The sequence below is a fragment of the Calcarisporiella thermophila genome, assembly GCF_041956535.1.
Source record: "Calcarisporiella thermophila strain CBS 279.70 unplaced genomic scaffold VTP21scaffold_23, whole genome shotgun sequence".
Classification (NCBI taxonomy): Eukaryota; Fungi; Calcarisporiellomycota; class Calcarisporiellomycetes; order Calcarisporiellales; family Calcarisporiellaceae; genus Calcarisporiella; species Calcarisporiella thermophila.
The window spans coordinates 15,324-37,283 of record NW_027192213.1 but is presented as its reverse complement, the minus strand read 5'-3'; the positions used below and the strand labels follow the sequence as shown (position 1 = coordinate 37,283).

Genomic DNA, 21,960 nt, shown 5'->3' with positions numbered 1-21,960 from the left:
CGCCCAATGATAAATCTAGGTCCAGTTGCAGCAACCGTTTTCCTGTCCATCCCTCTAGCAAAGAACTAATGGCTCCAACTGCGCTGGGTACGCTTAGTCGCTCTCCTACAGAAGTTAAACTTCGTCGTACCTCAAGTTTTGCTTTGCTTCGGTGGTTGCGCCCGGATATTAGCCAAATAGCCAGTCGTGACCATTATTCTCTTCCATCTCCTAACAGTAGTGCCGCCATGGTACCCGGTGAAAACGATCTATTATTGCGTATCCTGCGCTCTTGGTGCTTCCGGGTTCTCTTCATTACATACGCTATTCTGTCTTTTTTCCTTACCACATTTCATCTCTTCACAAAGCCATGGCCGGATTATCTTTTACGCTCGCATAAAAGTGCATATCAACTGCAACGTGTATATGATCCATGGGAGCCCTACTCGCTTCTTAGTAACATGTCCAATTCATATCGTTTCTCCAAGCTGTTTTCCAAAGCATTACCCCCCTTGCGCAGCATGGAACCATTTTATATCCGCGGTGAGATAACCCCGGAAAGTGACGATGTCTCTATTGCACTCGTGGTCGATATACGCCAGGTGGATAGCCTCGTGCGCTTTGCCAACAACTGGCCAGGGCCAATTTCCGCCCTAGTACACCTAGGTGACAAGAGTGAAGCCACAAAAATGCAATTGTACCACTTGAAAAACCTGCATCGCACCAATATCGCCATGCGAAAGCATGTGGATATCCACTTGCTGATAGACGAGGCGAGAGGGAAAAAGTTTCCTACTGCTCTTAACTTGCGGCGCAACATTGCGCGGTTTTTTGCACGCACCGAGTTTGTCGCACAGTTTGAGCACAACACATGGCCACTGACGGACTTCAGGGCGACCTTCCGGCAGGGTGCAAAGTATTATCACCCCTTGCTTCGCGCGGGAGATGTGTTTGTTCTACCGACTTTTTCCTATAGCAAGAATGCTACAACCCGCGAAGTGCCAACGACCAAAACCGCGGTATTACGTCTAGTTCGGAAGGGCCAGCTCGCAATGAATGATCTAAGGTGGAAGCCGGGTAAAGGGCCCACCGATTTTGGGCGCTGGAAATCTTCCACCGACTTGTACCCAATTGAACAGCTGGACATGCACTTTGAAGCAAACGTGGTGATGGTAAAGAGTCTGCCTCATTGGTAATCCATCCAAGTTTTCTGCGAGTGATATATTGTTTCTCTGAATGCCTTGTTTAATAGGTGTCCGGAACGGTTCCATGACCAGCGGGCATCTTGTTTATATGGTGCATATCTGAGCGGTTCGGAATTCTGGGTCCTACCCTTTGATTTTGTACTGCAAGGTTCCCAAAGCAGTCGGCTCTTGTTTGATATTGCGCAAATAGGCGATTTACCCATTAAAGTAAGAAAGCAGAATGGAACAATAGTGGGCCGCCTTATTGGGTTGAATTAACGGGTTATATTGGTTTAAATCAGGTTACCTTGGATGAGCGGCTCTACCAGCAGTATTTCCCTGAGCTATGCATGCACCATGCTCTTCGCCTCTATGCACTTGGATTGTGGGGCACACCGCGTACCCGTCACCTAGAAAAGCAGTGCAAAAATGCTCTACGCACTTGGGGGAAAGAGCTATTAGCATGAGCACGAGTTAGCGTAGACCGAACGATATCCCCCCGTTTTTCCGTTAAACTTTCTATATACCATTCTTGTCTGTTCTGAATACTATATTTCTGGTTCTATTCCCGATTTGCATTTTGAACTGTTTTTACCGGACGATATTCAAGCTCAAATTCTTTGTTTTAATACATATATAAACGTGTTTATCCTCACGATATTTAAATATATAACAACAATAAATGCCTCTTAGCAGTTGGTAGTATAAGTCTAGGACAAAATTCCAAGAAAAATCCGTGTATAAATTAATCCAACAGACTTCATAGAGCAGTCAGTTGAAGATCGGTGAAAGACATCATTCTAATTATCAAAAAGATACTGTATAGTTTCCAAATTTACAGTGTCGATGCGGCTACAGTTTGGATTCCACTGACTTAGTGTGCAGTCCCGCGTGGACCAACGGGCGAATCGACTCCTCGTAAGAGGGCACGACGTCAACCGAGTTGAGCGGCTCGCCCTCCACCATCTTCGTGAGAGTCTCATACACTCGTCCGTCGCGGCGGCCGAGAGCCGAGTTCAGGAAGTAATCGGGTAGGCCGAAAGAGTCCACGAGAGCAACGGCGTTCGGGCGTATTTTCTTCAGTACGTCCATCAAATGCTGGCGAGCAAGGCGAGACTGTTCCGGAGTTAGATGGCCACAGGACATGAAATCGGCCATGTCATCGGTCATCTCCTTAATCGCGTACAGATCCAAGAGGGTGAACAACACATCACGTGACGGGCCTGCGGGAAGTTCACTGACTCCCTCGTAGAAGTATCGCACAATGATGTACTGACAGTGGGCGCGTGAAATGCGATGGATGTCGGGGGTCAGCGAATTCCAGGATTCACCAGAGGCCAACTTCTGACCCGTTTCGGCAGCAAGATGGCCCGCGCGATAGGCAAAGGCACGGAGTACTAGCTCGTAGTTAGAGAAGTCGGCCGCGTTCTGCGCAGGGCATTTGGCCTTTGGATCCGCGAGGTACTGTTTAAGATAGTCTACGGTGGGATTCTGTACCTTGGGCTCCTGTCCCTTGACTAGAGTGGTGAGCATCTTAAGGATATATCGGGAGTCCTGTTGGCTGATCATGTAGTTATCACCCTCCCAGGTTACATTGGGGATGTAATTGACGTAGGCGTGAGCCAAGCCCGAATAGGCGGAGAACCCGTGTCCACCCAGAGATCGGCGGCATTCCTCGATCGCATTGGCCGAAAGAATGGTGCAGTAAGACTTGAGGCCGCTCGTGGTGGCATGGAGTTCTGGAAGCAGCGAGAAGTCGAGGTTTTTGGAATTCTCGAGATTTTGTTTGTAGAGTTTTGCGATGACTTTAGCCGTGAAACTGAATGCATACGCTTGCGCGATGACCGGGAACAACCGGTATTGTTGCATGGTGTAGTCTAGCACCGCGGTTTCAACCAAATTCCCGTTAGGCAGTTTTTGTGCAGGGGCAGATGAATCCACGAATTGACGCCGGGACGCGGAGTAGCGTACGGCAATGGTGGCTGCGCGGGCAAGGGCATAGCGAGAGAACACGATAATGGTTGTACGGACATGGACCATAGTGCCGTACGAAATTTTAGCGTTTTTGGAGGGTTTGTATTCGCCGGTCTCCGGATTAACCTGAGCAAAGCGAGCAAGCATATTAAAATGGGGGATTCGGTAGTGGTGGAACATGACATAGCCATTATCGACCTAATTTTCCAACAAACGAAAGAGTTTGAGCGAATGCAACATCAGGGAGATTCATACGCTTGTACTAACCCCATTCAAACCCAGTTTCGGACCAATGTCCCCAACAGTGACCCCTGGGAAGGGCCGGTGGTTTTCGAGAGAGCGTATCGGTACAACAAACGGGTGCGGTCCATAGTCTTTGCCATTAGTGATAAGGCGAGCCATTACCACTGAATGAGTGGCCGACTTGCCGAGACCGCCAGACCACCATTTAGATGAGGTGAGGGTTGGGGAGTGCAGCTCAAACTCACGCGTCTCGGGAATATAGGTTGCCGTAGTCTCAAGCCCTTGTACGTTACTTCCATGGCCGAGTTCGGTTTGACTATAGCATCCGATGATTTCATAGCGCAGGGCAGGACCTAAGAAGGCCTCCATTTGTTCGGGCGTTGTCATGTTCTGCAACGTGGGAATGAACATGCTCCGATGAACCATGAATGGGCCACTCAAGTCTAGAATCATTTCGCAAATTCGCATCTCTTCGTGGGTCCATTTATGTTGCCTTGAATGTTAACATTTGGTTAGAAAAAAGTGTAATTAGAAATCAAAACAGAAAGATGACCATTACTTTGCCAACTGAATAAGCCGATGCTCTTGGCGGTAGCAGCTAGCAATGAATTCTTCGCGCCCCTTATGATGGTAGTCATCTTTATTAAAAACAGGCTCGCGTTCGAGTACAGGCAGAATGCGATTTATACTGTTGATGACATCTTCATCGTAAAAGATTCGAGTTAGGCTGGAGGGATCAAAGGTAGCGCGAGCACGCTCAGCACGAAGTGAATCCTGGCTCTGTGGTTCAGCACAAGGGATATTAGGAAATTTTGCACTATTAGCAACGGTCATGACCAAGTTTAGATTGGAGTCAAGGTGTCAAAAAATTCAGGAACATTTTCGAATCAACTTTCAATTTATACATTAGAGTGCATGTGAATAATCTCGTCGGCCACGGGGAAAAAATATGCCGTAATTTGTTAATTCTCTTTGAATTCCGATATAAAATACAAAAACGAGCGTACCAGGGGTCGAACCTGGAATCTCCTGATTCGTAGTCAGGCGCCTTATCCATTTGGCCATACACCCGCTCGCGAAAAGTTGGTCGAATTAACATAGATAGTCAGAAATTTTCTGACCATATTTTTTGGTCTACCTCGGGCCGCATCCGGCGTGGGTTCGAATCCCATTTCCCCCACCAGCACTTACTCTTAGTTTGTGACTGCTATCCACTTGATCAGAAGCTGAGTCTTGATTATTGAAAAGACCGCCCTTACGATAAGTACAAAAGATTACATCGGTTTCACGTACATGCTATTCACGACAACTACGATACACGCATATCGATTGAAAGTCTATCGATCAAGGACCTATATCTCGTTAAGTCCATTGACATTAACTTCATGTAATATATGGAAATTAAATAAAAGTTTCCATTGATTGATCAAAAAAAAAAAAATACCTCGGGCCGCATCCTTCTGCGCAACCCGCGGAAAGGCGAAAAAAAGCATGCGAACGCCGCTATAACCATTTTTCCTTATCATGGGAACACGGATACCTTATCCTGCCACCCAACCTATTAGAGAAAATCACGAAATGTTCTGCCATACCCCGACAACATCCACCTCCTCGTTTCCCACTCCACCTCTGTCACTTGGCTGGCGCGCCCGTCCTGGAATACTCCACTCGACGGGGAAAGCACTTACAGCGAAATGACTCTCCGGAACCAGAAACGCTGACGCCCCAATCCTGGCCAGAGGTTGCATCCACGGCAAAGGAATGGGAAAAGGTCTGGACCTCCATTCAAAAACGGCCAACACTCCCAAGACACCGCACACTACGCTGGCGAATCCTCGTAGAGCGTGTAAATGCGGCCCGAGGTAGACCAATAAATATGGTCAGAAAATTTCTGACTATCTATATTAATTCGACCAACTTTTCGCGAGCGGGTGTATGGCCAAATGGATAAGGCGCCTGACTACGAATCAGGAGATTCCAGGTTCGACCCCTGGTACGCTCGATTTTCATTTTTTTCGTTGATCTATATCTCTAACTCTAATTGCCTATCAAGGGTTATTTAAGTTTATGGTAAATTATGATCATTCAAATTACATTTTTCTCGGACTTGATAATATCACTTGGTTTTTTCTGGTATATGGTATACTTGCATTGAGATCGATGCTTTCCAGATATCGTCGTTTAAATATAGCTCGGTAATACAAAGATTATCTTATATCCGAAATTCAATTTTTAAATTTTACTTTGGACTATCCAAACTTCTTTCTCGTAGCGATGGTAGTATATTTACTACTTTTCTCATATTGGAACCTAAACATTACCTTGAAAAAAGTTTGAACATCAAATTATCGTATAACACATAGAGAGGAAAGTTTTGTATTTTATTAGAAGGCGTGAAATTTCAGCTGAATATTAACGGTGCCTAACCATAAGAATACTAGATAGCGTGAAGTTTTTAGCTGTTCACAGATTATCTTTTTGGGTAAATAATGAGCCGAAACCAACAAGGAGGCGAATTATTTATGGCTAAAGTATCTAAATGAAACTCCAAAAGTTATAGAGTGGGGACCTGAGGTTGACAAGTGTAAGTCTGATAAACTTAGACAACTTAAGACTCCTTCAAGATTTCCCTTTCACCAAAACTAATAAAAGTCACATTGAAGAGAGTAGGACAGAGCAAAAAGGTGGAAAAAAGGGATTACAAGTAGATAATATAGTAATGAAGGCTTCGTCAGTGCTGAGTTCGCAAAATTACGGTTAAACTAATAGTGTCATTTTAAGTGGTGTGTGCTTATATTGGAATGAAGGCCCCTCTCTGAGTTAATTTTTTTGAGGATAGTGATTGGGACCCAATTTCTGGTTGCTATATATCGACCTATTTGGAAGGCTTGGCATCCACTTAAAGTATATTCTTTTACTTGGCAATTAGCGAATAAAAAAATGGCTTTGCTAAAAATAAAATCAGCGAGGGTTATTTTAAAACTTGAGCTTGCTTGAGTTTTTCTTTTTCACACTTTCTCTATTCAACCTTTTACCTTATAGTTTTTTCTCTTCACTCCATTTACAAATATTCATCTCTAATCCAGGTTAAAAAGTTTTCAGGGGTTGAGAGCTGTTTTTTTTTGAAGTAAAAATCAACGTTGGTACGTGGATAAATATTTTTTCGGTGCGCTCGATAACGATGTCTTGGAAAGTTGGTATTGTTCTCCTGTCTGTTTTCACCTTGACCTTTGGGCAAAATTCGCCCCAAGCCCAAGATGCGGACGGTCTACCGCCCTATGAAACTCCAGAATTGCAAAAACAACAGTGCACTCCATATAGCTCTTCCTTCAACTTCCAACCTCCCAATTTCCCTGAGAATTGGAAAGTAGCTACCACGGGCACGAACACTTCGGCCGAATTCCAACAACTATATAACTCCATTGATTGGTCTAAAATACCCAATTCGCCAGTGAGACAGAAAGACGCTCAAGGTAATATTGCAACAACCGGTTACTCTGCAGAAGATCCAGATTGTTGGTGGACGTATTCTACATGTACAAAACCCAAACACGCTGGTTTGGCACAAGACATCATTGCTTGCCCTGAACCAGGTATTTAGATCATTCCTCGAAGCGGTTCATTGAAATAGAGTATTAACATCTATGATTATTTTTTATGATAGAAACTTTGGCATTGACTTACGATGTGAGTTCGATATCCTTAATAGTTTTTCCAATATGCGATTAATTAACTTTTCCTCTATCACTGCAGGATGGCCCCAATTGTACTGATGTCGGTCTTTATGATTTCCTTAAGCAGAATAATCAAAAGGCAACACTTTTCTATATTGGTAGCAATGTTGCAAACTGGCCTTTGCAGGCCCAACGGGGTCATGCTGATGGCCACCAAATCGCTGTACACACTTGGTCTCATCAGGCGATGACCACTTTGAGCAACCAAGAGGTGCTTGCAGAGCTCTACTATACAGTTAAAGTTATTAAAATGGTGACTGGCGTTACTCCTCTTTACTGGCGTCCTGTAAGTGTATAAATCATATATCGGAAATGGCAGATAGTTGTTCTCATAGTGTAAAATATTATAGCCTTACGGAGATATTGATGATCGTGTTCGTGCCATTGCAAATCATCTGAATTTAACTGCTGTTCTCTGGAATCTCGACACTGATGACTGGAATGTTAAGCCTTTCGGTGCAGAACCGGTACCTACAATCGAACAGAACTTTAACAACATTATTCAGAAAGGAAAGAATGGCACTTTCTCCCAGAGTGGTGCTATGGTTTTGGAACATGAAATCAATGCTGCAACCATTGCCTTGGCCATCAAATATTATCCTCAACTCAAGCAAGCATATAAATATGTTACTCCTCTGACGGCGTGTATGAACATCACTCAGCCTTATGTAGAGAAGAACTACACCTTCCCAAATTTCTTACAATACACTAACCAGTCCTCTGCCACCTCCCCATCGACTTCATTACCTGCTGGATCAAGTAGCCAAAGCAAATCTGCTGCAGCTGCCGCTCAGAGTCAACATTCAGTGTCAAGTGCTGGAAGATTTTCCGCCATTTCTTCATTCGGTGTGGCCGTTACTGGTCTTATTACGGCGCTAATTTAAACCCGTCTCACTAGTAGTAATAGAAAATAGGAAAATCAAATTTCAAATAAACAATCCTTAGTTCTCTTTAAATTCATATTGGAATATTGTATGATTGAAGTTTAACATAGAAATCATATTATGCAACAAAGCTTCACCTAGCTCTGTGGAATAATAAAATCTCGTCCTAAGAAATATTATTTAACTATTTTGTGCTCACATGTAATGTCCTTAATTTCATCTGCTTAGCGAATTTCATAACGAAAACAGCGCGCTTTAGCCTATATCTATGTGATTCATAATTTTTTTTTGGGGGGGGGGAATTACAGCACATAGAACAAAAGGGTGTTCTTAAGGAGCAATAATACTGTATATACAATAACTTTGTTTAGTGAATATACTATTTTCAAAATTTCAAATCTGTAAACAGTCTGATACGCCAACTATCTTATGGAGTGTTAATTCTGCATCTGTTGAACGAATTCTGATATCTTGATATAATGGGGTTGCGCATCTGATAGTATGCTTCGCACTTTCTCAATAAATGAATAATGCAACTGGCAAAAATAAAACTGCCAATTTAAAACTCTATTCGTACTGACAATTCTCCACCGTAAAAGAATCAATTGAGTTTTAATTTGGCTTGAGAGCACAGAGAGCACTTAAAGAAGTTTTCAGAAGAAAAGCATATAAAGCTTTTTCGCTATTAATATATATCCTTAATTTGGATATTCAATATTGCAATATATATTTTTACCTTTAATGGCTACGTTGGATTTGCCATATCAACCCGCAGTTGTATTTCGAGATTTGTTTAGCCGTCATTTCATGATGAATTAACCTGATTTAAGCTCTAATTTGAGCTACGGGCTCGTGTGAATGATATAGTTTCCAATGTGAATATTCAAACTATTGGAATCATTATGTCAGAAATATAAACGGGAGTCCAGAAATGTGAGATAATCCTGTAACTTTTAAATTCTAGAAAACATCTACAAAATAACAATTAACAGTATTACGATTGGCAATGGATGTTTTTCTTTGTAAAATTGACAAATTCTACCGTTAAATTTCATGCGTTTATATACAAGTTCATTTGGATACAATGAATTTAAATATATATGCTTTTTGATATTAAATATACTGTAAGTCTATGAGGTCATCGGCACCATATTTTCTCTGTAGAAATTTTACTCCAAGAGCTAAAAAGAGGTATATACTGTAAGTATTTGCCGAATAAATTTAAGTAGATTTAAGTTGTTCGAAGTATATTATGTGTCATGAGCTTAGCTGGTGCTTCAACTTCAGCTCTTGATGTTATTCGTAGTCTTAAGCAGTATTTAGAGCGGCGTATTTGGCGCCGAATAATTCATTACTGCTACGTGTTTGATATATCAGGTGGTGGCAACTGGTTGGTGAAATTCAATTATACTTAGAACAGCATGTGGCCCCATCATCTGAACTATGTGTAACCTGATGGAATGATAGCATGATAGTGTTTAGATAATTGGGATGGGATAGCTTACAAGTGTAGAACAGAATAAATGTGTGTGTTCTGGGAGCGCATAGTATTTGATGCTTTTATATCCGGTTGTAGAATACTTCAAAGAGCTTTGATTTGCTGGTTGTTCACATTGCATATCTGACATTATATCTTCACAATAATATAATATGTCGCGCATGACTCCATTTGTGTTCATCATACAGAAGGCTTAGAATAATTGAAAAGCCGATAGCCACAGGTGTCAAAGAAGAGTTTTGCCAGCGATGTTTTATTTAAAATATTTCCAAATTCAGTCTTATTTGTTCGGACCAACCAACGATGATTCATAGTCCGCAATACCTGAGAACAGTTACTACTTAAAGTTTTACAAGCCACACCATTAAGGGTTCTCTATTAACAATCTGTTTTTCTAATATAAAAGTCTGGGTTTTTACTATTTCTTTCTGTTTGAGAGAAAAATTCTTATTCACTTCCCTTTCTATCTTTCTATATTTTGTTCACCTGTCTGAGTCAAATTTTTCTACTCTCTCCATTTTTCATTGCAACTGGAGAATTAGTTTGCTATGTACTTAGATTATTAAAACCGAGATCGTTTTTACGACAGTATACACCCCAATATTGGTAAATATTTTATATGCTTTTAACTAATATTAGCTGACTTTTTTTTTCTCATTTTAATACACGACTGATTCGATGTTAGTATAGGCTATTACTAGGAAATCCTTTTGATACCTTTTCTATATATCATCTTGGCCTGGGTTTCAACAGTCGGCATTTACATTTAACATTGAAAAACTATTTAATCAAACGCGTGAATATCTGCTGAACTTATCTGTTGCAATTGAGAAGAATTCTTGATCACCGTAATTCCATATTTGATTCCACTTGTCACAAGGATTCCTTGTTGAAAAAATGAAAAGATTCTGCCCAAATTTTTTACTCTCGGTTTTTACATCCGCAACGTCACCGCCTCAAAAACTTGAGCGCCAAGTACTATCCCGGATCACGCTCATCTTGTGCATGACTTTTTGTACCACTATAGCACAACCTAGCTCCTCAAAAATAGTGTTTTTGCGCGCAATAATATCTTTGGTTATTCTTCCTGTACTTTTGTTCATACATTCACCAGTTCTCAATAATACGGACACAATAGAGACTGTATCAACAGAAAAGATTGGTAAGTCAACTGGGAACTAATTCATCTAATTACTTCGCTAATCTTATCTAATCTATCTAGCTGAGGACGCAAATGGTAAAGATATTAAGAGCGAGAAAAAGAAAACTACTAAGAAAAAGATATTGCTCCTAAAGCCTTGGGTGTATACGCTTCAACAATTGGTCAATGCTACACGCACTATAATGTTCCTCCTTTCTTGGCACGCAGTATTCTGTATTGGAGCGACTGGGTGGGATTTAATGAAAAGAGAGATTCTTAGCCATCATGATGCAGTATTTTTCGTTATTATATCATTTGGATATATTACCAACGCAATATCACTTACGTCGCATTATATCAGCTATTTCGCCAGCTTCCAAACCGATAAGATAGAAACATACCAGTTTAATGTTAAGCGTGAGATGTGGTGGTTATCGCTAGTTGCTTCCAACTTTATGGAGTTCCTCCAATGGTTACCATACTACCCTAGCAGCTCAGTAGCGGGGATGATACAGCAAAGAGGCTTTCTATTCATCAATGCAAGTGCTCGAGTGATTGCAGTTATAGTTCCCATGGCTATCATCGCCTTTTTTACATATATCCAGAGGATAGCCGTGGAAGGGAGGAAGATATGGTTGACTCTATTTGGCGGAAAGTCTGATGATAACATTTCACGAGAGCCCTTCTCATCGGCTGAATTCGAATTTTACCTGAAGGATCCTTTTGACGATGATGAGAGAGAGTGCAATTATTTTTTCTATGATTTAGATTCAAGTGTCCGTGCACCCACCCAATTCAGCGTTATTATTTCTCGACTATGCTATGCTGTTGATTTTGCATGGCCTCGCAAAGAATGGCGTATTCGGATCTACTTTTATATCCACATTTTATTCGTGTTAATTGATGCCTGGCTCGAGGTCTGGCTACAGTGGCAAAATAAGGTTATTACCGATGCATTTTTTAATATCGTCGAGGATCAGGGTCAGTCGCTTTTCATAGCTATTCTACAATCAAAAGGACTCGAATTCTTTTCTCGACATATTTTGAGAAACTTCAAAACCTACTGTGAAAGTCAAGTGACATCGTATTTGGAAAATCTTGCCGAGCTAAATATCTTTATGCGACTCCAAGAGGCGGATCATCGGTTCTACCAGTCCAAGGATTGGGCTATTATGAATGCGCAGCATTTTATTAGGAAAGAAACTTTCAGCAATCTCTTAAATTTTTTTGTTGAAATTATCGGCTCAATATTGTTTCAAGTCGGTTTGGCCACTTCCTACTTGGCTGTGTCATACGATGGCTACCATGCTTCTCTCGTGCTCTTCGCTGCATTGTTCAAAATTGTCGAAGTAAACATAAAGGATCAGTGCAAGAAGCGTCTTTGGAATGCTAGTTTTCTACGCCGAAGGTGGCAGAAAGAAAACATGGCAATCGCTCATGATTTTAATTGCGTGAAAAATTTTGCATCAGAAAAGTATGAGCTAGGGAATCATCGTCGTAGTTTGGAGATAAATGCACAAAAATATTACGGAATAGGCTCAGAGCCAGGCGACATTTTCACTTTTATTGTCCTGAATGGGTTTGATTTAATTTCCATGGCGGTAGAAATTTTGACCACCTATGCTTTCGGAATGAAAGTGATACAAGGACAGCTCACTCCTGGTGATCTAGTCATGGGCCGCCAAATGGTATCTAAAGTTTCGGATTCGTTTGCTAAATTGAGCAAACAATTTGAGCAATTCCGCTCGTATCTAGGCCGGCTCGAGGACTTTTACACTTTACAAACTTGGAAATTCGACATTTGCGACGCGCCAGATGCTTCACCTCTCGAGAAAATTAGCGAAGGAATAACATTCGGTAAATCTACATTAATATGACCGCTCTATCTCTGATTTTTACCTGCTTTTTAACCATTTCTCATTGCTAACCTAGAAAATGTGTCATTTGGTTATCCTACGCGATCCCAAGTACTAAAGAATTTATCATTTTCTGTGCCTCTTGGAAAGACTCTTGCTATTGTGGGTGAAACTGGCGGGGGTAAGAGTACAATACTCCGCTTGCTGATGCGATATTTCGATCCCACTGAAGGCCGGATTTTAATCGATGGCAAAGATATTCGTCAAATGCGCCTACATGACCTCAGGAGTCGTATTGGCATGGTTACCCAGGTGAATATTGCTGCTTTTTAAGCATAATATTGCATCAGTTTTTGTCAAATATTCATATATTTGACAATGCATTTTTAGGACTTTGATATTATTACTGGAACCTTAGCTGCTAATATTGGGTATGGACGGGCTCATATGCATGATGGCACCTCCGACGAATTAAACATAAATATGACCGATATAGAGCAGGCAGCTCAAATTGCTCAGGCCACAAAAATTATCTCTAAGCTGCCAAGAGGTAAATTATATTATTGTCAAATTATCATTAATTGCTTCAGAAACTAGAGCTAGAAATATTATTTTCTTTTATAGGCTTCCAGACTAAATTTGATAAATTTCGGTCTACGCTATCCCACGGAGAAATGCAAAGAATTACTGTTGCACGTGTTGTCATGAAAAATCCAGATATAATGTTGCTAGATGAAGCAACATCTGGATTGGATTCAGTCACTGAACGGAATCTCCAGGAAGCGCTCTATAGTGTGTGCAAAGATCGTACTTGTATAATTGTTGCACATCGTTTGTCGACCATCATGCACGCAGACAATATTATTGTTATTCATGATGGAGCTATCGCGGAACAAGGCACACATCTTGAGCTTATCAAGATCCCGGACGGAAAATATGCAAAGATGTGGACTAAGCAAACTACGCCGGTTGATGTACGACTTACTTCGTCAGAGGTTGCTGACGAGAGTAATTAACCTTAGGTTGTCTAAGTTGTCTAAGTCCAATCCGTACTCACAGCAATGAAATCGCACCTTGCGTGTACACTATATTAGTATGCACTGTATTTATGCTCACCCATTTATAATACCTAACAGACTGGTTCCCTTCATCCACTATTTACCCATCATGTTGTTGCTATTTTACTATACGCCATCTCGATGTGTATTTTGTTTATGCCAATTATATTTCACTTTTATTCTTTAAATTACTCATTTTGTAGCATTTATACAAAATATATTAAATTTATTTCGTATATGATTAAAATTCTATAAAATAAATTTGACTCTTGTCCACTTTGGCAAGAATCCAAATTATTTAGCTGCTATTTCAAAAAAAAAAGAAATTTGTATATTGTTGTTGAATTAAATCATATGCTGGCTAATAAATTGTTCCTCTCCTTTTTTATTGAATAATGGTATCAGTGAAGTTAAGTGTTAATGCTATAACGGACTTTAATTCATTTTAGGTTCGTAAATACTTGTCCCTCTAAAATTCCAAACCATTCTAATTTTCTTTCATTAATATTCTTTTTAAATATCTTATTCAACTGTCAACTTCTTATTATTAGTTCGTAATAGAACGATAACTAGTTGTATATGTAGTATATACACTTCTATTATGTATATTATTATATTATACTATCCTTATAGATTAATCAACAGTAATCAACACTGCCCATAATAATGTTGATGAAGCTTATCTTAATAAATATTCAAAAGCACCCTAGGAATAAAAAAGAACTTTAATTTGGTATATTACATGAAAGTTCGTAATAGTATCATCTTCGCTAAGTTATTCTAAAGATTAATATCGGTATAATACTTTACTAAAGTATATATAACTACTAAGATAATGACGCGTATTTGTTGTGTTCGGTGCTCACAACTTGCACGTGGTTACCAAGCAATGATCTTATAAGGTGGCTCTATCATTCACTTTGACCAGTCATGTAGCCCAATCATGCGGCGCTAAGCGATTCAACTATGGGATGTTGAAACGAGGCGAAAAAAAAATAATTACGCCAAGCTGATAAGAAGAAATGACCAATTTTATTATATCATTTTAAACTTAGATTATTCAGTAGGCTGCAAGTTGAATCTCTTCTTTAATGATTTATCAGTATTATCGCAGAACATTGAGAGTGACTGGTTTTGATTTTGGTTTCAAGCATTTCCTACTTAATATTATTTGTATGTCGCGAAAATTAACCAAAACAAACCCTTGGAAACTGGGATATTAAAATTCAAAATCTTTGGCAAAAATGAAAAGATGAAACCAAGTGCAATATATTCAGTGCGGTAGATAGTTTAGGGTAAAACCATTAAACAAGTAAAAGTTTCATGTCAAAAAGGATATTGTTTGAGAAAATCTGTGTAAAGCCCTTAGAGGCATGGCCAATAGACTTGTATTCAAAATGTGGCTTAGCAAATTTCACGATCACATCTGGGAAAATACCTCTGACAGGAGTGTTGGCTAAATATTCTTAATTAAGCATATTTAAACACTAATATGAAACGAGCATGAGATATATAATATAAAAGCGCGATTTTCTCTTAGGAGCAAAGTTCTGGAAAAGCGTTGAAAATACATTCTTTCGTAACCACTTTTACTCTCCTTATACACATTCTTTTCATATTTTAAATAATTAGACGATAGAAATGAGATATATATCCTTCATTACTACGTTTAGCATTTTGAGTTTGGTCACATGGGCCCTTCCAACTTCTCATCTCATGTTACGTGCAGAGAATGGCTCAGATAGCATAGCTTTCCCAGCCACGGCTAAAGCTATTATTGATGGTCAGAGTAAGTTAATTAATCAAGCAGATTTCTTTGTTCATACACTCAAATGATATTTTCTAATAGATGGGATTACTGCAAAATTCATTTTCACTGAGGCATCAAAAGATTCTCCTCTGCATGTAAGGGTCATGGTTTATTCTGGTCTTAACGCAACCCACAACTATCACGTTCATGTAAAAAGTGTTCCAGCTGATGGTAATTGTTACTCGACACTGGGCCATTTCAATACGCCCGAAATCATAAGCAAGAACCAAACCCAAGGTGGAGGTGTTCTAGAAGCTGGGGATTTAAGCGGTAAACATGGTCCTTTAAAGGGTTCAGTCGATGGCTACAATAACATTGACCAAGAATATGATGATCCCGAGTTATCATTATCTGGAGAAAATTCTATTGTTGGGAGAAGCATTGTCATTCATGCGCCGGTGGAAAAGATTAGGCTCGCATGTGCAACTATCGAATTACAAAAAGATGACGAAATACAGCCAGTAGATCCCACAAACTCCACACTAAATCCAATTGTGCCAGATGATATGACATCGAATCCTGATATGAATGTAAATACAAAGCCTGATCCTCAACTTACCAAGATGCTTAGGAAATTGCTTCAAAATTTACTCTATATTTTACTTCAATACGACGTTTAGTATTAGAAATAATTGGTCTTTCAAATTTCTAATCATAATTAATTGATGGTTTTATTACTGTAATCTATTGTATTTAATACTGTATCCTATTGAGAGGAAATTTTTTGCCAATTCAATTTCGTCTAATATTATGAAAATACCTATTAATAAATTCGGTGGTAGGAGTACTATCCATTATTATTCTTTTTTCGATAGTTTGATCAAATCAATAATAGATGTTTACTATCCACCTCGCATACGATAAGATCAATGTAGAAAGTATTTTTTACATTGATTAATCATTGAGATCATTAGCTTTACAATGAAAACATATATTGAATAATTTCATGCAAGGAGACAAGTTATAAGCCAATCGAGAAGGTCACGGGATATAATAAAACCGATCAAATAGGTATTTTATAATATCTAGCACTTTTGATCTCAAATTTTGGAAATGTTCTAAGAAAGTTGTCATTGATATCCATTTTAAATCGGGCGTTTTTTGTTATAAATTATTAAATATGGATTTCTATAAAATAGATTAATAAAAGCAACCTAGGAAACAGGATCAATCCTCTTTACTTAATTACAATCAATTCGATTATTGATTTTATTCTGCATTATTTCAATTATTCCGACCATAACTATATATCTCGGCTGAATTTATTTTAATTTGGAGATGCTTTTGGAAGTTGCAATGAGTCTGAGGTTTTAATCATGGGCTTTGAGAACCACCTTCATGCCACTTTCATGCCACTTTCACATCCTATCCTGAATTCGGTAATTTCAATGCATAGACGCCAACCAGTCACACAATGGTGGCAAAAAAATTTCTTTCGTTGATTTTAGTATAAATAGATTGGCGATTGAATTCTCTGGGAATTAACAAGAAAAGAGCACAACCTTCACTTTCAAAAGTTTACTAAAACATGTCTTCTGGCGCTCAATATGTTCCTAGTACCACTCAACACCCTCAGAAATCTGGTGGGACAATGAGAGCGGTAGTTTGGCATGGTAATACATCGGTGGGAGTGGATGAATGTGGCAAGCCTACACTCACTGTGAGTATTTCTTTCAGTGAAAATTGAAAGAATAGAATTTGGTGATGATTTGGTTTTTTTTCCTCACGAGCAGGAGCCTACCGATGTTATCGTGAGGATGACTGCCACTACTATTTGTGGAAGCGATCTTCATCTCTACCACAATACGGTTCAGGGTATGAAAAGCGGCGATGTATTAGGTCACGAAGCAATTGGTATCGTTCATCAGGTAACAATAGTTATAATAAAAATCGGTTACAAAATCGGACAGTAAATATAGGTTTCTGATTGCTGTTTATTATATGGTGCATTTTGGGGATATCAGGTAGGGAGTCAAGTAAAGAATTTTAAGGAAGGCGAGCGTGTAGCAATTTCTGCGGTCATTGCTTGCGGAAAATGCGAATACTGCCAGCGAGGATTGTTCTCTTGCTGCGATACTACGAACCCCAGTCGCGATATGGAGCAGATGTACGGTATGTACTAATAATAATATTACTAGCTTCAATTAAGATTGATCTAATATTATTTCTGCTGGTTTAGGCCACCGCACTGCCGGTCTGTTTGGGTATTCTCATCTTACAGGTAAACGTTTAATTCATCCGTAGAATTTTGTGAAGATGCACTAGTTTCATATAGAATCACTGAGATATAGGGGGTTATGAAGGAACCCAAGCTGAATATATTCGCGTACCTTTTGCGGATGTGAACTTGCTCCAGTTGCCATCTGAATCGGAATTAAGCGACGAGGATGCTTTGCTTCTTTGTGATGTAGTTATCACATTCTTTTTCTCGCTCGCATATTAGAATAATGATATAATACCTACGTTTTCTAGGTTGCGTGCACTGGCTGGCATGCTAATGAGCGTGGACATGTGACTGAAGGGCGAACTGTAGCAGTTTGGGGTAATTAGAGCACTATATTACATCAGAGATGTTCTTTCGCCATTTTTTAACACTGACGATCCACTATTATTAGGTTGCGGCCCTGTTGGACTAATGGCTCAAATTTGGGCGAAGTATCGTGGAGCATCTCGGATAATTGCAATTGATAATGACAAAGAGCGCCTGCAGTTAGCATGCGAATACATCGGTGTGGAGACTATTGATGCGACTGAGCACACTGATGTTGTAAAGAGGATGCAAGAAATTTGTCCTGGAGGAGTTGATTGTGCTATTGATTGTGTGGGTTTTCGTTTTCCCAAGACAATGATGCATAAGGTTTCTCGGGCCCTAATGCTTGAAACTGACGCTCCGGAGGTTGTATCTGAGTGCATCAAGTGTGTCAAGAAAGGTTAGATTGACCCAAATATTAATTCAATTTTCAAATCAATATGACATACTTACCCTCGAATAACAATGTGATATAGGTGGAAGTGTTAGTTTGATAGGAGATTATGTCGGTACTTGTAACCAGTTCCCTATTGGTGCCCTCATGGAAAAGAGCGTATGCATTCATGGCGGCCAAGTTTTGGTGCAAAAATATTGGAAAGATATTCTTGATATTCTCAAGAACCAAAAAGTGAAGCCAGATCCAGGCAAAATTTTATTTACGCACCGCGTTCCTTTCAAAGAAGCTCCCAAAGCTTATTCTCTCTTTGACAAGCATGAGGATGGTTGCGTAAAGGTCATGCTTAAGCCTGAGGAATAACTGATTTGCTCTGTTTCCCAACAAAAAATTATACTGTAAGTTTTTATAACATAGTGCAATATGGATTTATCAACATGTTGATATTATCAAATTTTTCTTCAATCCATAACTGAAAAAAGGAATATAATATAATAAAACTATTGGTAAAAGTAAAATTCAACAAAAATATTGAAATAACGCAATATAAAAGAAAAAATCTCAAATATTTGATAATAGCGCTAGTAATAACAAAGATTTAGCTCTTTATTCTTAGCAAGTAGTCCAAAAACAGTAAAATCGTGAAATAAGTTTATACCTAGATTCCACTTGAATTTGAAAATTAACATTTATTCGAGAATTCACATATTTGTTGTGGGTAAAAAAATGTTATTACATATAATTGGCAAAATACTAAATAAAGTGCCTCCCAAAAGTTTCTTGACACCTTATTACTGTATTTTTATTTTTTATGACTGTTTTCACACTTAGTTCTCACGTTTTGCAGGATTAAGAGCAGGGCCAGCTTCTAAACCTGCGAATATTAATGTATGGTCGTGGTCATTTATTGGAGCCTTCATTAGGATAGTGTTTCGTAAGAATATGGATGGCTAAGTGATACCATGGCGGCGGTATGCGTTCTCTTTGCGCATTGTGGATTCTTTGGATCCAGGAAGCAAGGATGGCTGTACATTGGTGTTTTGGGTCAATTAATCCCAGACCAAAGCCCTTTGGTTGTTCCAGGAGACTTCTCTCAATTTGCGAGCGGCGCCCTCCCCAGAGGAATTGCTGGACTATCCGGGAAACTCTATCAAAGAAGTCTTGTTTAAAGGGAATGAGATAGGCTAAGTACCAGATCTTGGACAAAAGTCTAGAGTTAACAAGCAAAACTTTTCCTAGGAGGGATATTGAGCGTGATTTCCAGGTTTTAACTGTTTTCTCCAACTTCTCCAACAATTGTTCGTAGAATGACGTGGGCGGGAAGATGTGCTTGGTATTGAAAGGGATTCCCAGCAGAGTAAAGGTACCTTCTTCCGGGATAAAAAGGCATGGTGACAACAAGGGCATCCTGCTCTCTGTAGTAAGTGGTACTGCTTCGGATTTATCGAAATTTGTTTGAGTTGGAGGCTAGATTGAACAGTTCCAAGCATTCTGTCATTTTGTTGATATCTTCCTGGTCGGACACTACCGCTACCACATCATCTGCAAAAGCCGCGGTTTTTATCTGGTGTTCTGAGTTTACCGATATTCCTTTGATTGTCATTCGAATATGATGTAGCAACGGCTCCAGCGCCAGGTTGTATAATAGCGGTGATAGCGGGTCTCCTTCTCCAGAGGGATTGAATCTCATTGACGAAAGCTTCATCATCTAGTACGTCGGTGTTTAATTTCCACCATCCTGGTCCACGTTGATTCCGGGTGCTTTGGTTGATCGTAAGGAGTAGGCCTAAGTGGTCCGATGTGGATCTCCCTTCGAATAGGGATGGGGTTATGGTTTCCAAGTCCTGGGATTTTTCTAGGAGGGTTGGTGTGGTATACGCGTGATCTATACGTGTTTTCACTATTCCTGAGCTTGTGACCGTCTCACAAGTGAATTGATCTGCTCGGGAGGAGAAGTGTCTATGGATGTCGTGCAGGTCTAAATCTCTTAGTGACTCTTCCAGTGACTTCCATGATGTTCTTTGTCCGTTCGACCCTGGGAGGGGTGGCCAGTGGTCTAAGCTGGGGCTTTGGTAGGCATTGAAATCTCCTACCACTACTTGGCGTGCCTTTTGGAGTTGTTTGAAAGTGGTTTGATAGAAGTTGTTTCGATCTTGAGGGTTCGCAGGCGCATATACTGTTGTGATGTGTAGAGGGTCTTGGTTCTGGGTGGTTTTGTTGATGATTTTTGCTTGGATAATTCTCCCGTCTTCTGATCTAAAAGTCTCTTCTAGGCTGATATGTTCCGATGTTGAAAGAATAGCATTGTGTTTTGATCATAGGGCGGAGTAGCCCCAATGTTGGGACCACCATTGGTAATCGTTGGAGGCTGTGTGCATTTCTTGGAGACAGATAATATGGACATCGAGTGATTTTAACCATAGGAAAATACAACGACTTGAGATAGCTTTTTTTTTCTTTTTAACAAAGGACCTTTATTGAAAAGTGTCCTATCCTGTTAAAAAGGTAGGGCAGCTTCTACGTCAAAATCACCCAGGTAATGCTCCTGGCACAACTTGAGATTTTTTTTTTGGGATTTATGGATCTTTATTGAAAAGTATCTTTTTAAGTTAGTATAGTGCCTTGTCAGGAGAAATACTCTCAAAAAAAAAATTGTCAGGGGAAATACATGTAAGTAGTGATTGATCGTATGAATACCATCCTATTTTTCAAGGACGGTATTATACAAGTGAGGAAAAGAATATGGACTAATATAGAAAGAAAAAAAGAAGGAAAACTAGAATGCGGGTGGTAGGGTATTCGGCAAGGTCGTATTGGAGCTAAGTGTTTTGGTTGAAGGATATTTCGTCTCCTTGGACTTGTATCCAACTTCCCTTACACCAAAGCTCTTGGAAATCTTCTTTCTTATCCTTTATGGACGCTGACCACCATTTGGATCTCACGATTTTTTGCATTTCGTGACCTAGTTGTTCAGCGAGCGCTATTTCACTTGGTTGGGCGTTATCCATTATTATCGATAATCTTGATCGATAGACGATCCAAATTGCTGCATCATGGACCGTTGACACTACTTCCCGTTGGTAGCCCATGGTTTTGTAGTCTGTTCCAAATAGTCTGTCTTCCTTGGTTGACTCGTGGGCTCTCACTCCAAGGATGCGGCATACGAAGTTGTCTACCGTTTGCCATAACTGATTTATGGCCGGGCATTCCAGGTAAGCATGACTAATGGTTTCCACTGCGTTGGTTCTGCATCGCTTGCAAATATTAGGTTCTCCTGTCCAGTTACTAGTGATGATGTTTATCACCAATCTGTGTTTCAAGAGTCTCCATCTTAGTGTCCTATGCTTGGGTTCGCTCGGCCGCTTTTTCCAGTACATCCAAGCTACCTCCCAATTGATGGAATCGCTTGAGGTCTCTTTCCATTCCGGAGTGATATTCTCTCCTTTGCTTGTCTTGTAGAGCCTCCCGATTTTTGTACGGAAGTTCTTGACCTTTGTGCCAGCTAGCACACATTTACCCAGCGGGAACGTACATGGTCCTTCAATCTGTGGTATACCCTGTAACAGGGTAATAGCAGGGCTTGAGGGATTACGTGGCTTGGCTTGGTTGTCCTACTGCAGATATCTCGATACGATTCCAACAATTACTGTTGTGAGGAAATTTGGCACAATATAG

General features: G+C 39.9%; 7 protein-coding genes and 2 non-coding genes across 9 annotated transcripts in view; 5 read left to right on the top strand and 4 right to left on the bottom strand.

Moving 5' to 3' along the window:
- Positions 1-68: 68 nt before the first annotated feature.
- VTP21DRAFT_5575 (uncharacterized protein) lies at positions 69-1,630 on the top strand (the record flags this gene model as incomplete). Its single annotated transcript, XM_069396111.1, has 3 exons — positions 69-1,171; positions 1,232-1,391; positions 1,466-1,630. The coding sequence occupies 3 exons, from the start codon at positions 69-71 to the stop codon at positions 1,628-1,630; spliced, it is 1,428 nt and encodes a 475-aa protein (XP_069247656.1).
- A 385-nt stretch (positions 1,631-2,015) lies between these two features.
- VTP21DRAFT_5574 (uncharacterized protein) lies at positions 2,016-4,214 on the bottom strand (the record flags this gene model as incomplete). Its single annotated transcript, XM_069396110.1, has 3 exons — positions 2,016-3,335; positions 3,405-3,873; positions 3,940-4,214. 3 exons carry the CDS (start codon positions 4,212-4,214, stop codon positions 2,016-2,018), a joined length of 2,064 nt encoding a protein of 687 aa, XP_069247655.1.
- Positions 4,215-4,378: 164 nt separating this feature from the next.
- Positions 4,379-4,451, bottom strand: VTP21DRAFT_t231. The gene has a single exon. It is a non-coding gene; the product is annotated as a tRNA-Arg (tRNA).
- Positions 4,452-5,309: 858 nt separating this feature from the next.
- On the top strand, positions 5,310-5,382 carry VTP21DRAFT_t248. Its single transcript has one exon. It is a non-coding gene; the product is annotated as a tRNA-Arg (tRNA).
- Positions 5,383-6,561: 1,179 nt separating this feature from the next.
- VTP21DRAFT_5573 (uncharacterized protein) lies at positions 6,562-7,998 on the top strand (the record flags this gene model as incomplete). Its single annotated transcript, XM_069396109.1, has 4 exons — positions 6,562-6,973; positions 7,045-7,067; positions 7,134-7,400; positions 7,465-7,998. 4 exons carry the CDS (start codon positions 6,562-6,564, stop codon positions 7,996-7,998), a joined length of 1,236 nt encoding a protein of 411 aa, XP_069247654.1.
- Positions 7,999-10,840: 2,842 nt separating this feature from the next.
- VTP21DRAFT_5572 (uncharacterized protein) lies at positions 10,841-13,509 on the top strand (the record flags this gene model as incomplete). Its single annotated transcript, XM_069396108.1, has 4 exons — positions 10,841-12,494; positions 12,570-12,805; positions 12,884-13,043; positions 13,118-13,509. 4 exons carry the CDS (start codon positions 10,841-10,843, stop codon positions 13,507-13,509), a joined length of 2,442 nt encoding a protein of 813 aa, XP_069247653.1.
- A 1,758-nt stretch (positions 13,510-15,267) lies between these two features.
- Positions 15,268-18,648, top strand: VTP21DRAFT_5571 (uncharacterized protein; the record flags this gene model as incomplete). Its single annotated transcript, XM_069396107.1, has 10 exons — positions 15,268-15,340; positions 15,401-15,891; positions 16,938-17,021; positions 17,095-17,229; positions 17,326-17,473; positions 17,541-17,582; positions 17,653-17,768; positions 17,834-17,903; positions 17,977-18,291; positions 18,368-18,648. 10 exons carry the CDS (start codon positions 15,268-15,270, stop codon positions 18,646-18,648), a joined length of 1,755 nt encoding a protein of 584 aa, XP_069247652.1.
- A 537-nt stretch (positions 18,649-19,185) lies between these two features.
- On the bottom strand, positions 19,186-19,692 carry VTP21DRAFT_5570 (uncharacterized protein; the record flags this gene model as incomplete). Its single annotated transcript, XM_069396106.1, has 1 exon — positions 19,186-19,692. One exon carries the CDS (start codon positions 19,690-19,692, stop codon positions 19,186-19,188), a length of 507 nt encoding a protein of 168 aa, XP_069247651.1.
- Positions 19,693-19,823: 131 nt separating this feature from the next.
- The window catches only part of VTP21DRAFT_5569 (uncharacterized protein), a gene marked incomplete at both ends in the record, with an annotated part of 2,878 nt that continues 741 nt past the window's right edge, over positions 19,824-21,960 (bottom strand). Inside the window, 2 exons of the mRNA XM_069396104.1 lie at positions 19,824-20,559; positions 21,238-21,842. Coding sequence (XP_069247650.1) covers positions 19,824-20,559; positions 21,238-21,842 — 1,341 coding nt within the window. The remainder of the gene's footprint in view (positions 20,560-21,237; positions 21,843-21,960) is intronic.